We start from the raw sequence: 17,170 nt of genomic DNA on the forward strand, positions 1-17,170 counted from the left end.
ACAGGCAATAAATGCAACTCAAGGTATTTGCAAAAAGACTTATAGGCCCCGAGGGGATATATTCGGGGATAATATAAAGCAGTGAACATCTTCTTTATGCCTTTTTGGCTCAGTTGTTGAATAGAGACAAATAGGAAATGGGAGTGGGACTTTGTCTCTCTACAGGAAGTGCGAGCTTGTTTTTGTTTCTCTACAGGAAGTGGGGGCTTATTTTTGTCTCTCTGCAGGAAGTGTGGTAGGGTTTCCTCTCTCTACAGGAAATGGGGGTGGGTCTTTGTCTCTCTACAGGAAGTGGTGGAAGGTCATTGTCTCTCTACAGGAAGTGGTGGAAGGTCATTGTCTCTCTACAGGAAGTGGTGGAAGGTCATTGTCTATAAGAAGTGGGGAAGGGTCTTTGTCTAGAGTGAGTGGGGGCAGGTCTTTGTCTCTCTACAGGACGTGGGGGCGGGTCTTTGGATCTCTATAGAAAGTGGGGGCATGTTTTTGTCTCTCTGCAGGAAGTGGATAGTGTCTTTGTCTTTCTGCCCCTGCTGCCTTGTCTATCAATCTGCTAACAGACAAGTTTTCTGTTCAGGGCAGGCAAGTCATTTGGCAATAATAAGAGCAATGCATACTGAAAAGAGAAGGGAAAGGAAGTTCCAACACCTATAGTGATGGCAGAATAGATTATGATAGAGGAAAGCAGTAGGCCTGGCTTTTCTACAGCTTTTATGTGAAAGGACAGGGATACTTTATGCTCCCTTTATTTATTCTAAATCTGTATGTACAGTCTTTATAGACTCAGACGTCTCTGCCGCCCAGAATGGGGGACAGGTAGGGAGGACATTATACCAGGAAGAGGCCCAAGATGTGGGACACTATTACAGGAAGGGGCCCAGGATGGGGGACATTACTCAGGAAAGGGCTAAGATGGGGGTTTGTGAACACACAGGTCTTCAAAGGATCTAGAACGCTACAAAGGTCCATGCATCTGACGAACATGCAGGTGGAGGCCCATAAACATTATTTAAGGAAGGGGCCCAGGATGGGGGATATTATTACAGGAAGGGGCCCAGGATGGGGGACATTATTACAGGAAGAGGCCCAGGATGAGGGACATTATACCTGGAAAGGGACAGGATAGCGAACATTACACCAGGAAGGGGCCCACGATGGGAGACATTGTACCGGGAAGGGACCAGGATTGGGACATTATTACTGGAAGGGTCCAGGATGGAGTACATTATACCAAGAAGAGGCCCAGAATGGAGGACATTATACCAGGAAGGGGACAGAATGGAGGACATTATACCAAGAAGAGGCCCAGGATGAGGGACATTATACCTGGAAGGGGCCAGGAGGGAGGACATTATACCAGGAAGAGGCCCAAGATGTGGGACATTATGCCAGGAAGGGGCGCAGGATGGGGGACATTACTCAGGAAAGGGCCAAGATTGGGGGGGGTGGGGTGAACACACAGGTCTTCAAAGGATCTAGAACGCTACAAAGGTCCATACATCTGACGAACATGCAGGTGGAGGCCCAGGTCCAAATTTGGCACCAGGGCCCATTGAACTCTAGTAATGCCATTGCATGGCTCCGTCTCTGAAAATATTAAAAGTTATGTCTCTAAGGATACGGAGGTGTAAACAAAATTAATTAATTAATTATTTATTTATTTTTCTTCATGAAGAAAAACAAAAAAAAAAGTAAATGTTTTTTTACTGTGCAAAAAGTAATAAAACAACATAAACATTTGATATTGCCGTAAATGTACCGACCCACAGAGTTGGTGAGAAAAAAAAATAGAAAAAAAACCAATGGAATTTGAGTTTTTCACTCACTACACTTTTAAAAGTTATGGATCTTGGAAGAAAGGAAGAAAAGAAAAACTAAAACGCAAAAATGAAAAACTGCCTGAAAGTGAAGGGGTTAATTGTATAATAACTCAAGGTAGTTTTTATTGAATTGATAAATGACATAATTCTGGCTGCTTGCAGTCACCACAAGGGGGAGCTCCACATAGGTGTGATTTCTACAGTTCAATGGAAAGTGAGCTCCACCTAGTGGAGGGTGTAGAAGATCAATGCTGGCTCCTCCCACCAAGTACGTGAAATAACCCAGCAGCTGCAAACCCCTTCAGAAACTCGCGACTGGGACTTTTAGTTCCACAGCAGCAGAATGACTTTAGCACTTCACTGTTTTGAAACGCGAATAAGCCGCGCATGCGCCTCACCTTGCTCACTGATCAATGACGTCACTCACTCCGGCACCGCATGCGTAGTCGAAATTTATGGTTTCATGAATGGAGCCCTGTAACCCCGCCCCCTTTCCCCCTCCTCCTTCCGGCAGTTACTGTTGGAGTCTGCGCACTGGCGCCAGGACTTGTCGGCGCTCTTACAAAATGGCCGCCTGAAGACGTTTCCCGCCTTCTTCGTGTTGCCGGGCGGAATGTGCGTGTGAGAAGACGGCGGAGAAGCAGGGCCGGCGCGGACGGTTGGGCGGTCGTCGTGTGCTGCTGTGGAGCGACCAGTTCTCCCTCGTGTCTTGAGGAGGTAAATATGGAGGCTGATGGGATGGAGGAGGCCGTGGGGGAGTCCGAGGCCGGTGATCCTGCCACATGGCGGCGTGCACCCTGTATATGACCGTGTGCACCCTGTATATGACCGTGCTGTACATTATACCGCTTATTACCTCGCATTAACCCTTTCCTCTGGAGCCTCTGTCACTTTTCTGCCTCCATTTACCTCCTCGCCTCCTTCTGAGGGCCATAACTTTTTTATTTTTCCGCCTGTGAGGTCGTACGGCGTCTCTTCTTTTCCGCCCTGCTTTGTAGTTTTTATCAATACCGGTTTGGAGTCCGTGCGACATTTTGATCACTTTTTATTGCATTTTATGTGGGCAGAGAGGAGGCGCGGCTGCAAAAATGGCTATTTTACTGTTTTTTTTTTTAATTTTTTCTATATATATATATATCGTCTTATCCCGTCTGTCCAGGATATCCCGCATCTCTCATTGGTCCGGCAGCGGCCAATCAGCACCGCGGGATTTCTGAAAAAAGATGGCGGCCGTTAGCGGCTCATCTCCCGGCCGGCAACAGCAGAAGGAACCTGACCGCCGGATCCATCTGCGGGACGGAGATGAAGCCGGGAGATGAGCGGCGCGAGGCGCTCATCTCCCGGCCGGTAGCAGCGGATGGACCGCCCGCGCCGCTGACCTCCATGCGGAAGAGAGGACCGGGGAGCGGCGTGGGATACTTCTCCTGCGAGCGCCCGCTCATGTCCCGGGTTCTCGCAGCGGAAGTAGCCACACAGGCAGCGCCGCTCCCCGGTCCTCACTAATACGATTCGATGATTGGTCGCGGTCTTCGGACCCGACCAATCAGTGATCTTAGCGCAAAAGTTAAACACCGCTGTGCTGATTGGTCGCCGACGCTGCACGTGACCAATCACTGATTTGGGCACCACATTTAAATATCGGCTGCGACCAATCAGCACAGCGGTGTTTAAATCTGGAGCCAAGATCGGTGATTGGTCGCGGCCGATATTTAAATTTGGCGCCCAAATCGGTGATTGGTCGCGGGCAGCGCCTGCGACCAATCAGCGATTTTTAACACAAATGTCCGGACCTTTGTAACACCATGCGGATACTGTGGGGACATCAGCGGCTAGGGTGTGAAGGGAAGACCGGGGAGCGGCTCTGCGGGTTGGGATACTTCTGCTGCGAGCAGTCGCTCATGTCCCGGGTTCTCGCAGCGGAAGTATCCGCACAGGCAGCGGCGCTCCCCGGTCCTCACCAATACGATTCACTGATTGGTCGCGCTCTCTGCACGTGACCAATCAGTGATCTTGGCGCCACATTTAAACACTGCTGTGCTAATTGGTCGCGGACGCCAGCCGCGACCAATCAGCGAGCTTGGTGCCAAATTTAAACAGCGCTCTGCTGATTGGACGCGTCTGGCGTCCGCGACCAATCAGCGAGATTGGCGCCAAATTTAAACACTGCTCTGCTGATTGGTGGCGACCGCGACCAATCAGCAGTATTGTCGCCAAATTTAAACACCTCTTTGCTGATTGGTCGCGACTAATCAGCGATTTTGGTGCCAAATTTAAACACTCTCTCCAGTCCTCACTAACACGGTTCGCAGATTGGTCGCGGCCGCCACACGCGACCAATCGCCGATATTGCCGCCAAATTTAAACACCGCTTTGCTGATTGGTCGCGGTTGCCGAACGCGACCAATCAGCGATTTGGGCGCCAAATTTAAACGCCAATCAGCTAATTGCGCCCCGTCGGCCGCATACCTATTCTAGAATACCCGATGCGTTCGAATCGGGCCACCATCTAGTTTTTTTATATTTACCCTACGGGTCAAATTCTCCATTTTGGTAGATCGGACTTTCACAGAGGCACCGATACCAATTTTTTTTTTTTTCCGCATTTTTTTTTAACCCTCATTATTTTATTTTATAATTTTCTTTTTTATTCTTTTTTTTTTTTTATTCTTTCTAACTTTGCATACTAGAGAAATAGAAGTGACGCCGTCCTAGGAAACCTGCATGTGTACCTGAACTCAAAAGATGGTGGCATCTGGGGTCCACAACTGCCATGGCGACCCATCAGTACCCTCCGATTTCTTCACGGTGGGGCTGACTGCTGCCAGACAGTCTCGGACCCCCGTTAGATGGCGCTGTTGGAGACTGACCGAGGCGTTTAAACGGGGGTATTTTCAAGTTTAAAAGTTGTCATCCCCTCCCCCATCGCGAGAATCAGGGCACTTGATGGTCGATCACTCGCGTGTCCGCTCCACACTGGTCTTGGGCACCCCCATAATAATGAATGACACGTGATCGACCACTGGCTCCATTCACTAGAGCACTGGTTCTCAGGACCAGCAGCGATTGGGTAGCTATCCCCTACACTTCTTAGATGGGTGATATCTTCCAAACTTGAGACAAGCCCTTTAAGTAGTTAAACAGCAGCGCTCGGCTCTGATCACTGCTTTATACACACGCCGGATCACCGGACCGACCCCCATGGGTTTCCTGCCAGAAGTCATCCAGACATGAGCAATCAATCTGTCAATTCAGGGTATATCCATGTGCTGGCGTGCAGATCGTCCGTTCTGCAACCCAGGCACGTGTCCTTACCTAAACAATCTGCGGTGTTACGAGGCTGTGACCCAGTCTCAGTATTTGGGGCAGGAATATCTGATCTTGGGTCACATTCACACAGTTGGGAGACAGTCTGTCCTACAGCCGAAATGTCCGGACATCCTACAGGTCTAAAGACTCACACTTAAAGGGGAAGTCCAAGCACTACTGTCTACCATCACTTTATGGTCTGGTGTCGTGCTACGTCCCTTTCATGGATGAAAATCCTGCTGTGCAAGGAAATGTCTCGGGACCAGTGGGGGTCCCCGGAGCCTGCTGTCAGGTCGCCCCCGAGACAAATTGCAGATGGGTGGTCTCAACAGGTTCGGACAGACTTTGTGTATGGGCCGGTAGTAAGGTGCTACTCAGATGCCAGTCACATGGAGATCTGATGCAATGTGACTCCTGTTCTCTGCGGGGGAGAAATGATGCAAGACTTGGCCTCGGCGTGTAATAGTCGTGAGGATGTTTGCCGTTGGCAGGGATTTGTTGGTGACCTTTGATCAGTGCCGGGCAGCACCCATCTGAGACTGATGCCATAGTACGGGGTGATTAATATCGGACAACCTGGACGGCCCTGTTATTAATACACTGATTAACTTAATATCCTCAACAGATTTTTGACTATTTCCGGCCTGTAATAATAGACCTGCAGTATAGAAGACATTTATCTAGGACGGGATTTCCCAATCCTCACATAACCCCAACAGGTCAGGGCTTGAGGTTTTCCCATTAATATACTTGCTAGTTGGTGAAACTAATTAAATCCCTTGCGCAGCATTGTGTATGTGACCCCCGTTGGGCTGTTCCCTTTAATCACGAATCTGCAGCAAATCAACACGACCATTTCCTAAAGGCTGTACAGGTTTATTTGCAATAATTGCATTAAAGAAAATGCTGTAATGGAGCACCGGATTCTGTGCAGGAATGGTGCTCGTAGCACTGATCACAGCCGGTGTATTCATCCAAACATGTGTTCCCTGTGTCCCCCAGACTTTCCAAGTTCTGCTGTAGTAAGGGGAATAGGACACCAGAGATAACATTGACAGATGTGGGGACGGCCAGAGATCTGCTCATATTTTCTACAGGACGGTGGATTCCTTGATCTGATTATTGCACATTTCACATTAAACTTTATCCTCGTTTCTTTTCAGTGTAGGCGAAAATGGCCAAGAGGGTGGCCGACAAGGAGCTGACGGACCGGAACTGGGATCAGGAGGAAGAGTCCGAGGATGTGAGTGTTGTCTCCTTACTCCGTGCTCTAGTCTGTCTTCATGTCATAAAATTAGAAACCCCAATTCATAGAAGCAAAAATATTTAATCATTCTGTTGATGTGGCCTTGTGATCTGTCAGGATCTCCGAGCAAGGAGCTTGTGCACCACTAAAGAGATTGTCTGCTTTCACCAAACATCTCAATAACTAGCTAATTTCAGTGATTGGCTGCAGCGCTGTCAACATGACATCAACTCTGCAGCCAAACAGACTGTGCAGACTCTGTACTTGACCAGGGGAAAATTATTCTGCTGGCAGAGGTTTGGTAAAAGCGGAAGACCAATTTATGGGACTGCGGAGTCAGATTTATTTGCACGTACATGGCTTGGTGCAGTAATTTGGAAAAATTACAAAATATTGGCCAAAAACTTGAAGGTGGTAGCACTTACAAAGGCTGTGTGCCCACGATGCGTTTTTAATGCATTTTTGCAGCTTCGGAAGTGCATTAAAAACGCTTGGTAGAAGGGCTGCAATGTTCCCCAATGATAATCCGACTTGTGCTGTGTACATGCTGCGGAAATTTCCGCTGCGGATTATCATTGTGGAAAAAAACGCAGCACTACCAATTATTTTGCGGAAGCGCTGCGTTTTCGCCACCATTGACTTGCATTAGAACGCGCCAATTCCGCAAGACTGCATCTGTACATGTTTAATTGGCGCTTTCTAATGTGCGGATGGTACCCGAGTGTGGAGAAGAGAAGACTCTCCTCCATACCCAGGTACCATAGAAGCTGTAAAAACAAGAATAAAACAAAAAATAAAGATTATATTCACCTTCCGACGGCCCCCGGTCTCCTGCACTGAAGGACCTGCGGTGACATCAGTCATGTGACGCAGGTCTTTCAGTGCAGTGTCCCGCGATCAGCTGGCAGCCAGGAAGGAGCGCCGCAACTCATGCCGGGCCATCAGAGGGCAAGTATAGGTTTATTTTTTTATTTTTAACCATTCTCTCGGGTCACACTATATAAATCCATGCTGTTTGCATGGATTTATATAGTGTGACCTAGTTGACGAGCACTTTCCAAGTGATGCTAAAATTGCTTTGAAAGCGCTTGTCAATCCGCATGCTGAAACGCATGTGAATCCGCATGTACTTCGCAGGAAAAATGCCATGTACGATCCGAATGCGTTTTTTCTGCCAGGGAGATGCAGAAATTTTCTGCTTCATTTCTGCATCGTGGGCACATAGCTAAATTGTTATTTGGGAGTCTGACTGCTTCGCTGACACCCGCACCTACCTACCCCGAGTACTGGAGTAACTAAGTTCCCAGTGTGAATGGAGCGGCAGTATATCTGACCACTGCTTCAGTCACTTCCATGGGACAAAATGCAGCGCTCTTATTTCCAGCAATCCTATAGACAGTGAAAGGAGCGTAGGCTGAGCATGTACACCCCCCCCCCCCCCCATACATTTAGGATGGGGCTGCAGAGCCCTAAACCTGAGATCAGAGAGTCCCAAAGATCCGACCCCTACCGATTTTATAATTTTTTAAATGACTAAAATGTCATATTTATCCCATACCTGTGAACACCGAAGCAAACAAAATAGTTATGGCATTTTCCTGGCGGTGGGCTTCAGGAAAATGGCGCACTCATAGATTTGGATCTCTGCTCGATGACAAGCCGAGATCTCAATCTTTCCTGAAGCCCACCACCGGGAGATCAGTGTGCCGCGGGGGGCTCCACTCCTGCCTCACCCCCTTCTCTCAGCCCAGGATCCGCAGCACCGCCAGCTTCTTGCAGCAGTGACCCCGTGCTGCCCCCACCCCCCCCCTCTAAAGTCAAACTATAAGACGGACCTCCATTTTCACATTAAAAATTCTTTATTTTCCTCCTCTAAATTTGGGGTACGTCTTATAATCCAAAAAAATGTGGTAAGTCATATTAACTCCAGAATGTTACAAAAGAAAACTATAGCTCATCCAGCAAGAACAATATCTTCAACCAAAAAATAAACTTGGGGCTGTCAGAATGGCAACCATTTATTTATTTACTAGATGGTGGCCCGATTCTAACGCATCGGGTATTCTAGAATATGTATGCGGCTGACCGGGCGCAATCAGCAGAGCGATGTTTAAATTTGGCGCCAATAATGCTGATTAGTCGCGGCCGGCAACCGCGACCAATTTGCAGAGCGGTGTTTATATTTGGCGGCCAATCAGCGACCGGTGTTACTGAGAACGGGGAGTGGCGTTGATGTGTGGGTACTTTCGGTGTGAGTAGCCGGGAGATGAACGGCTAGCAATGAGCGGCGGCCGAGACCAATCAGCAGAGCGGCGTTTAAATTTACCGCAAGTGTGGGAGATACCCCTGATCTCCCACACTTGTCGGGAGATCAGCGGGCCAAGCCGCTGATCTCCTGACGTTGGCCGCATGGAGGTCAGCGGTGCCGCCGGTCGGGGTAGTTCTGCTGCTAGTGTCGCTTATCTCCCGGTTGCATCGCCGCTGACCTCCGTGCGGCAGATGAGCCGCTAACGGCCGCCATCTTTTTTCTGAAATCCCGCGTCGCTCGTTGGCCGCGGCCGGACCAATGAGTGACGCGGGATTTTTTGGACAGACAGCGGCCGGACCAATGAGCGACGCAGGATTTCACAGACAGACATTTTTTTCTTGCCCCCATAACTTTATTGCACTTGAGTTTTTTTTTAATTTTAACAGTACATTGTATGGTTAGTGAAAGTCATAATGATGATTTATCGTCAGGATGCGCAATAAATATATTTGGCGTAACCCCCCCCCCTTCCTTTGCTCAGCGCCGTTGTCCCCAAATGTTTGGCAGCTTGGAGCCAATAGTTCTGCCAGGGATGTAATATTTTACAAATGTCTTGAAGTTTTTGCTCTCCGTCTTACAGGCAGGAAGGTTTTCTGTTGCCAGTCAGGACATTTTGAAGAGCAGAGAAATTAAGAAGGCGAAGAGGAGGAATCTAGGAAGCGAGGTAATAACCGAGATAAGTCTGGAACTTCGTCACCTGCGTCTCCATGAAGCTAAACATGCGTTTTTGTATTTCCCCACTAGTCTGAGAGCAGTGGAGCTTTTAAAGGATTTAAAGGTTTATTCGCCCCGTCCGGAACAAGTTTTGGTGTGTTTGGAAGTGAATCTGCTGCAAAATCATTCGATGGTCTGACCAACGGGAGCCGCACACCATCAATGTTCGCCTCAAGGCCTCCAGGGGAAAGCAAGCAGCCTGTCGGTGAGTTTCTGGGTTGTTACAGATCCAATGAGTTCGGTTATTTATTTTTGTTATGATGTATTTTGCTGCTACAAAATTCACTCCGGAAATAAGCTACCAGTGCGTTCAGCCTTATATAGGTGGTCATCTGTCTAGGACACCTCTATAAATGGCTGATAAAGAAATTGTGACCATGGGCAATATCCCTGACAAACTGGCTGTCTGCTAGGACCCCCCCCAGCAATCTGCTGTAATCTGTGGACACCCAGTGCCATGTGTTCAGATATATTTTTGACGCCGGGCTGCTCCTCTGCCTGTAACAGCTGCTCTGTTCTTCCTTGTGTGAATTCACCTCTATCGGGTCTTTCAGTCCGGTACATGTCTTATTCACAGAATGCCATAAATGATTGGCACATGGTTTCTAACTCCAGAATGGGCTTATGTGACTTTCCGTCAGAAATGGAGAGGTGGCTGCACGTGCCGTGCAATTTTTTGGGAACACCCATTCAAATAAGTGGAGAAAGAAACAACGTGTGCAGCCATATTTTACAGTCAAGGAGCAAATGTGGATATTTCTAGAAAACCCTCTGACTTACACTATACACCTGCTTTTAACCAGTTGGGGCGGGGGTCCTGGTACAGACCCTTCTAAATTTAAAAAAAAAATATCATAAGTGTTACTCCAGTTTAATCAGACTAATACTTTGATGCACAACTACCCAATAACATTTAAAAGTTAGTAAAAACAATGGAAGCAAAGAGCCCAAAGGGAGACACAATATAGTAAAAATAAGGAAGGGAAGCCGTAAGATGGCAGGATACTACCAAGGAATGATAATATGGGCAAATATAGATATCCACAAAGTTAATAACGATGCAATTTTACAGTTTGGATGTACAGAGATCTGGTGCAATGTAATGCACTAAAGTAAAATCAACAATGAAAAGATGATCTGCCCCCACCTCAGACCTTGACGTGCGTTTCAACCTTACTTCATCTTCATTTTTACTCAGATGAAGTGCGGGTGTTGTGCTTTTGAAATTCTATTGAGGGTGGAGAAGATGGAGGCCGGGCGTGGACTTCTCCATAGAATTTTATGAGCACTAACTGTCATCTCTTGTCTTGGTATCTGGAAAATCTGAGAATGAAAGAGAAAAAGTTGATTTTTCTTAACACCGTGTTATGTGTCATTCCGCAGGGTCTCTCTTCACCAACGGTCCCGCATCTTCCTCCCCCGGAGCGTCCAGCGCTGCAAAAACCAACGGAGAGAAATCTTCATCTACCTCTGGTTCTGGTCCAAACAAGTCCGTCGGCTCCAGCGACTACAACAAACAGTTAACGTCCCTAAATGTCTCTGTCCGCGACTGGATCGTGAAGCACGTGGACGCCAATCCTCTATGCGACCTGTCGCCGATATTTAAAGACTACGAACAACATATAGCCACCATCGAGCAGAAATACGGAGCCAGCTCTGACAGCGGATCCGAGAGCGACAACTCCAAGGGCGCCCCGACCTTTCCATCGTTCTCTGCCTCTATGGCGGAGCCCAAACCAACTTTTACTTTCACTTGTAAAGAGACTAAATCTGTACAGCCGGCTCAATCTTCTCTTGAAAAAAAGACTCAGCCGCCTGCTTCGCTTTTCTCATTTGGCCAGAAGGCGGACACTAGTAGCTTTGCTTCCTTTGGCTCCGGGACTGCGGCTGGATTCTCGTTTGTGGCCGGGGCTGCCAGTCTCTTTGGTAAAGATACAAACAAGAGCAGCGTCGGAGCCCCTTCTGTTTTACCGGCGCCCACCAAGAAGAACGAAGAATCAGGTAAATGTGGAGTTGTGTGTAAATGGTTGTCCGAGGAGTACGTCACAGTTGAGTATAGGGTGTTATCATTTATTTATTGTCCATACATAATGCACAGCTATAGGATCAGGAGGCCAATAATTGTGTTTTTAGTGACCTTGATTGTCCACCATGGTCAGATTGGTGTGGAGTCCAAGTCCCACCACTCCAGCAGGAGTTTTGGGCTTTGGTCCCCCTCCGTCCTGATAGTGATGGCCTATCCGAAACAGTCCGTGCCGCCGTCTCTTCCTCTTCAGGATCGGTGGGGGTCCCAGCAACACAAAGTAGCCCCTGAAGATGCTTTTTAATATAAGAAAGTTGTCATTTAATTTTGATGCGGAGTACATAGTTAAAGGTATCCTTCACCCTTTCTTTACAACTTCAGGTGAAGGAAGTGATGAAATGGAAGAGCCACCAAAAGTAGTTATTCAAGAAGTAAAAGAAGATGATGCCTTCTATTCCAAAAAGTTAGTATCAAACGCTCTTGGCTTTTGTAAGCAATAAAATTTGCACCTAATTAAATGGCCTTTAAACTTTACCAATGGGATAAAAGACGTGACAACCATGAGCGACCTGACTACTAAGTGGCTGCAGGGCCGGGTGACCAGTGGTTGAGATGTCATTACTACTTCCAGTCCAGCTGGATTTCGGGGTGAACATGACTTTTATCCCCTTGGTAATGTTTACTAAAGAGCGGAAAACTCCTTTTTAAATATATATAAAACTTGTACTTTTCGCCTCCTACTGAAGGCATTGGATAAGATTAAGAAAAAAATAGTGGATGACCAGATGTACCGTTATTTAGTTCTCAAAATTTATAAAATCTAAATCCCCTTTTTACTTCCAGGTGCAAACTATTCTACAAAAAAGATAATGAGTTTAAGGAGAAAGGAGTCGGCACCCTTCATCTAAAAACATTAGGAGATCAAAAGGTGCAGCTGCTGATCCGTGCCGATACCAACCTAGGTGAGTAGCAGATCCTCCGCATATGGTATAAGCGCTTATTCACAACAGGGCAGCACATTGGATCAGTGGTTAGCACTGCAGCCTTGCAGCGCTGGGGTCCTGGGTTCAAATCCCACCAAGTACAACATCTGCAAGGAGTTTGTATGTTCTTCCCATGTTTCTTGGGTTTCCTCCGGGTTCTCCGGTTTCCTCCCACACTCCAAAGACATACTGATAGGGAATTTAGATTGTGAGCTCCAATGGGGACAGTGATGATAATGTATGTAAATTGAGATTATTATTACCGGTCATTGGCGCTGACAAGTGATCCTAATATAAATGGGACAATGCCTCCTTTCAGTGTAGAGCTGATTTAGTTCTCAGTAGCTGTGCCCCCCTAGAAACTTTCCATGCCAATGTGAGATGGCATCCCGGCTGCAGGGCACGGCCTCTCGTCCCCTAATACCAATGTCCCTTTTTGTAATTTCAGGAAACATCCTGCTGAACATTTTGGTCCAGCCCTCGATGCCATGTTCAAGAATGGGAAAGAACAACGTGATGATCGTCTGCGTCCCCAACCCTCCCATCAACGAGAAGAACCAGACCGTCCCCGCCACCATGCTAATTCGAGTAAAAGCCACAGAGGATGCTGACGAGCTGCACAAAATTCTTTTGGAGAAAAAGGGGGCTTAATATACCCCCCCACCCCAAACGCCTTCTCGGGATTTTTCTTTTTTTTTTTGCCAAGTTGCTGCTCAGTTATCACTTTAAGGGTTGCCATTTTTCAAGCTTCTGATCTTACGACCCATGGATCTTCTCAATACAGAAAGATTGGAATTTTTTTTTTTTGGGCGGGGCAGGAAAGATTTGGTTGGTAACAAAGCTTTAAGGAAAGGTGTCAATAAAAAAAAAAAATCAATGTGAATGGCTGGTTATCACAGCCGAAGCCTTAGTCGGTCCTCACATACAACCGCTTTGGGAGGAAATGCGACAGGTTGTGCTCAGATCAAGGACTCGCGTCGCTTTCTTCCCGCTCTGAACGCTGTTGTGACTGACATGTACTTCCCTTATTGTGGATGAAATCTGTATTAAATCACAAAAAATGTCTATTTTTACATTGTGAAGGGAGTCCGGACCGATGTTCTAAAAAGGGGTATTCCCAATGATCGATGGGGGGAGGGGTGGGTCTGACCTCAGATGAAAGGAGGTGTCCCTGTGAAAGGCACACGGTGCTAAACCAGCACTTGTCAGGGTCATTAGGAATCCTGTAATCATGAATTGATGTCGTATCTAGTGATATGCCATAACAATCTATATAACCCCTTATAGCAGGAAAGATATTCCCCAATAATCCACTGCCTGTGTGGTCTTCCTCCTAGGAAACTCTACTAGTTTTGCCCCATTTTTCAAAGCAAGGAAACAAACATCGTCTTGCAAAAAATATATTATTTCCACTTTGAGTCCGTTACTTACCGCCCCTAGTCACCAGGAATCCATATTTTGGCCAAACCAGGGAATGGGTGCGATTAATGCCGATTTGGTGCGACTTTCCCCCGAGGAGACCGTGCGTGACTTGTGGAGTTATCGAATGTAGGCTGCATCTTGTGAGACTATTGTGTTTTTTTTTTTTTTTTTTTTTTATCAAGAGTTTATGGAAGCTTTCGAAGGAGGCCAAAACCGCACTTTCAATACCAGGAATAAATCTTGCTACCAGAGGAGGGTGGAGGATCAGGATCTGTTTTCATACCTGTCCCTCAGACTTTCAGCACTTGACCGATCTTTTAGACCCTTTTTACTGATACACAAGTCTGAACTGGACATATCTGAGGAGCAAATACTGGCAATTCTGACATAAATTGTCATTTTTTTTGCCTGTTTTTTTTTTTTTTTTCAATATGTATGAGGGCTGCTAAATATCTTTCAAGCGTTGCAAGACGACCCCTTTACAAAGGGAACCTGTCGCTAGGCTTGGGGTTACCATTCCATCATTTTGGGGTTCTGGTTCTCCAATTGCATCCTTGTCAATTCAGAATTGGGTAGGAAATAGTTGCCTTCCATGAGTTTGGGGCTTTTTTTTTCTTCTTCCTCCTCCCTGTGATGGCGAGTACATGTAGGACCCTTCTCTCCCACGGGTGGGCGAGCACATGTAGGATGACTCCCATAGTCCCGGTACCACCGGAGGAGAGTGCTTGACTCGTCTGCTGTATTACTACCCAATACTGATGAGGGGTGCGTTAGAGGGTCCCAACCTAGTGATCGTTCCCTCTTAAATCTATTTTGTAAGTGTTAATATTGTGCTAATTAAATGTGTTTGAGATTGGATGGTTCCCAGAGGGGATGGCGAGTAAGGGGCAGTGAAATAAATGGCATTTCTGAGGTCCTGCCGGTGCAGTGGTTTCTGGTGCTGTCAGGACTCAGTCCTAATTTTTTGGAACTATATGGCTCATTATTCCATTCCCCCCCTATTTGTTTATGGTTTTAGGAAATATGGCTAAGGGCTTGTTGGTGGTAAACCCAAGTGAAGGGTCCAGCAATGATACTATGAGCACCCTCTAAATTCAGCTACCCTTCTCTATTACATAGGTCTTCGCGTAGTCGTCCGTGCCTTTACACTCCCACCGCTCAGATGTTGAGAGTTGTAGTTTCTTTAATGCCCAGGAGCCACATATTGCAGAACTGCTGCCCTTGGACACATGATGGTTGTGTAACGTGCTGACGTACGGTGTCCTCTTTGGCCATATTTACCAAGCGTCATGTAGCGGTCTCACATTATAGTGGGGGGTCTGTAGGGGTGACGCTATAAGACGCCTTGGAGAGAGTCCACTTTTTTTTTTTTTTTTTTTTTTTTACACATTTCTCCACGCCTTACATCTAAGCTTGACTAGTCTGTTTTGTAGACCTTCTGGAACTTGTAGTTCTTCAGCGACCATCGCTGCGTATTAAGAAATTAGTCACATCATCGATGTAGCCGCCCGTGTGTTCAGACCTGGTGTAACATATTTGTATTATTCCCCCCTATACCATCTTTTATTTTCTGTGATCATGGACATCTTTGTACAATTACCTAACTATGTGTTTTTTTTTTTGTTTCCCCTTCCTCTTGTTTTATTTCTTTCTGTCAGATTGCACAGGAATATACTAAAATATCTGATTAATAAAAAAAAAAAATCAAATCTGATCATTCCAACGCCATTATGGTGACGTCCAGGGGAAGATATTTACTTTTTTTTTTTTTGGCATGAGGGTAAGCTTGGAAGCTGTAATATTGTGAGTGATGCACTCTGGCAAATCATCAAGATCCACTGCGGGCAGCTCCTTTTGTCATGACCGACCAATGGGCTGCAGAGTTTCTGGACTTGTCTCCATCGAGCACATTTGTGATATGTTGGGGTGTGGTTTTGCAGACAGTTGACTCTGAGCTGGTGCGTATAAACCAGCTGCTATTGAGTCTCCCCTACCCCAGCACACAGACTGGCTGCAGCATGGAGGAAATTATGACCCATGACTGTGGGTTGCCATTGTAACTGGGACCTAATAAAGGGGCACCCTGTTGCCGCCATCTTGGGGCTCTCATATCTTGTAAAGTTATGGCTTCTTGGAAGAAGGAGGATTAAAAAAACAAAAGTATGAAAAGTAGCTAAATCCTTTAAGGGGTTCAAGGATAACCACTTACCTGCATCCTCCACTAGAGGGAGCCCACTGCATATTGAACTAGGGGAAAAAAAACGTTCAGTGAGCTCCCTCTAGTGGTGAACTTTTAGCTATGGTTTGTAGTCTGCGCCGTGGCATTAATCAGGCCACCAGTATGTTACCAAGACGAGAGGGGATGTTTTTTTTTTTTTTTGTTTCTTGGGAGATTAAAGCATCCCTAAATCACCCACACCAATGTTGGGAACTGGTACCTCGTAGTCATGGCAAAATAAGATTTCAACCTACTTTAGTTTGGAAGAAAAGTCGCATACTCATTGTCTGATACGGTCAGATCTTAAAAAAATAATAAATTGCCCACTTTAACATGTATTATTTGTGGCTAAAAATCATTTTTGCAATTGGGTTCCGGCACTTTAACCTGCTAAATGCTGAGATTTTATCGAGCATGCAGAGGGAAGAAACACCTCTCCACCCTTGGATCGGAGACCAAGCAATGTCATCGTGGGGGTCCCAATTTTTGCCATGACTACATCCGGGTCACCAGAGCTAGCAAAGTTGCTAGATCATGCGCAGTGCATGATCTAGCAACTGTGTGTGTCAGTGCAGCGCTGACAGTTTATAAAATCTAGCAATGCGCCTGCATCCCTATGCTTTGTAAGCGATCAGGTTAAAATAAAAATTACAAAATATTGTACCAGTAAATAAATATTTTTATGAAAAAAAGGTACACGTTTTGATATCGCCACATCCAGAATGACTGGGCTATAAAACTGTCCCACTAATTAACCCCCTTCAGTGATCACAAAAAAACAAACTGCTTTATGAAACTGCCAAACAAAAAGTGGAATAAAACGCGATCAAAAAGACAAATGTAAATAAAAATGGTACCACTGAAAACGTCATCTTGTCCTGCAAAAAACAAGTCGCCATACAGCTCTTATCAGCGGGGAAAAAAAAAGTTATAGCTCTCAGAATAAAGAGATGCAAAAAAATTTTTTTTCTATAAAAGTTTTTGTGTAAAACCACCAAAACCTAAAAAATGATATAAATGTAGTATCGCTGTAAACATACTTACCCGAAGAATAACGCTGCCTTATCAATTTTACCACACGTAGAACGACAAAAAAACTGAAATTTTTTTTTTTTTAGGAATTATTGGTTTTT

General features: G+C 46.2%; 1 protein-coding gene across 1 annotated transcript; it reads left to right on the forward strand.

The window, feature by feature from the left end:
• Window positions 1-2,331: 2,331 nt before the first annotated feature.
• NUP50 (nucleoporin 50) lies at window positions 2,332-16,729 on the forward strand. Its single transcript, XM_073650058.1, has 8 exons — window positions 2,332-2,534; window positions 6,287-6,366; window positions 9,258-9,341; window positions 9,422-9,596; window positions 10,775-11,392; window positions 11,796-11,877; window positions 12,258-12,376; window positions 12,846-16,729. The coding sequence occupies exons 2-8, from the start codon at window positions 6,298-6,300 to the stop codon at window positions 13,046-13,048; spliced, it is 1,350 nt and encodes a 449-aa protein (XP_073506159.1). The 5' UTR covers window positions 2,332-2,534; window positions 6,287-6,297; the 3' UTR covers window positions 13,049-16,729.
• Window positions 16,730-17,170: the final 441 nt, after the last annotated feature.

Source organism: Phyllobates terribilis, unplaced genomic scaffold, assembly GCF_046119375.1.
Source record: "Phyllobates terribilis strain yellow unplaced genomic scaffold, ASM4611937v1 Scaffold_10__3_contigs__length_209671492, whole genome shotgun sequence".
Lineage (NCBI taxonomy): Eukaryota > Metazoa > Chordata > Amphibia > Anura > Dendrobatidae > Phyllobates > Phyllobates terribilis.

What these genes read in the sequence shown, in the direction of transcription:
- NUP50 (XM_073650058.1), top strand. Translation starts at nt 6,298, where the DNA reads ATGGCCAAGAGGGTGGCCGACAAGGAGCTGACGGACCGGAACTGGGAT. An exon ending in GGAAAGCAAGCAGCCTGTCG is followed by an intron (nt 9,597 to 10,774) that starts GTGAGTTTCTGG and finishes GTCATTCCGCAG; the next exon opens with GGTCTCTCTTCACCAACGGT. An exon ending in CCGTGCCGATACCAACCTAG is followed by an intron (nt 12,377 to 12,845) that starts GTGAGTAGCAGA and finishes TTGTAATTTCAG; the next exon opens with GAAACATCCTGCTGAACATT.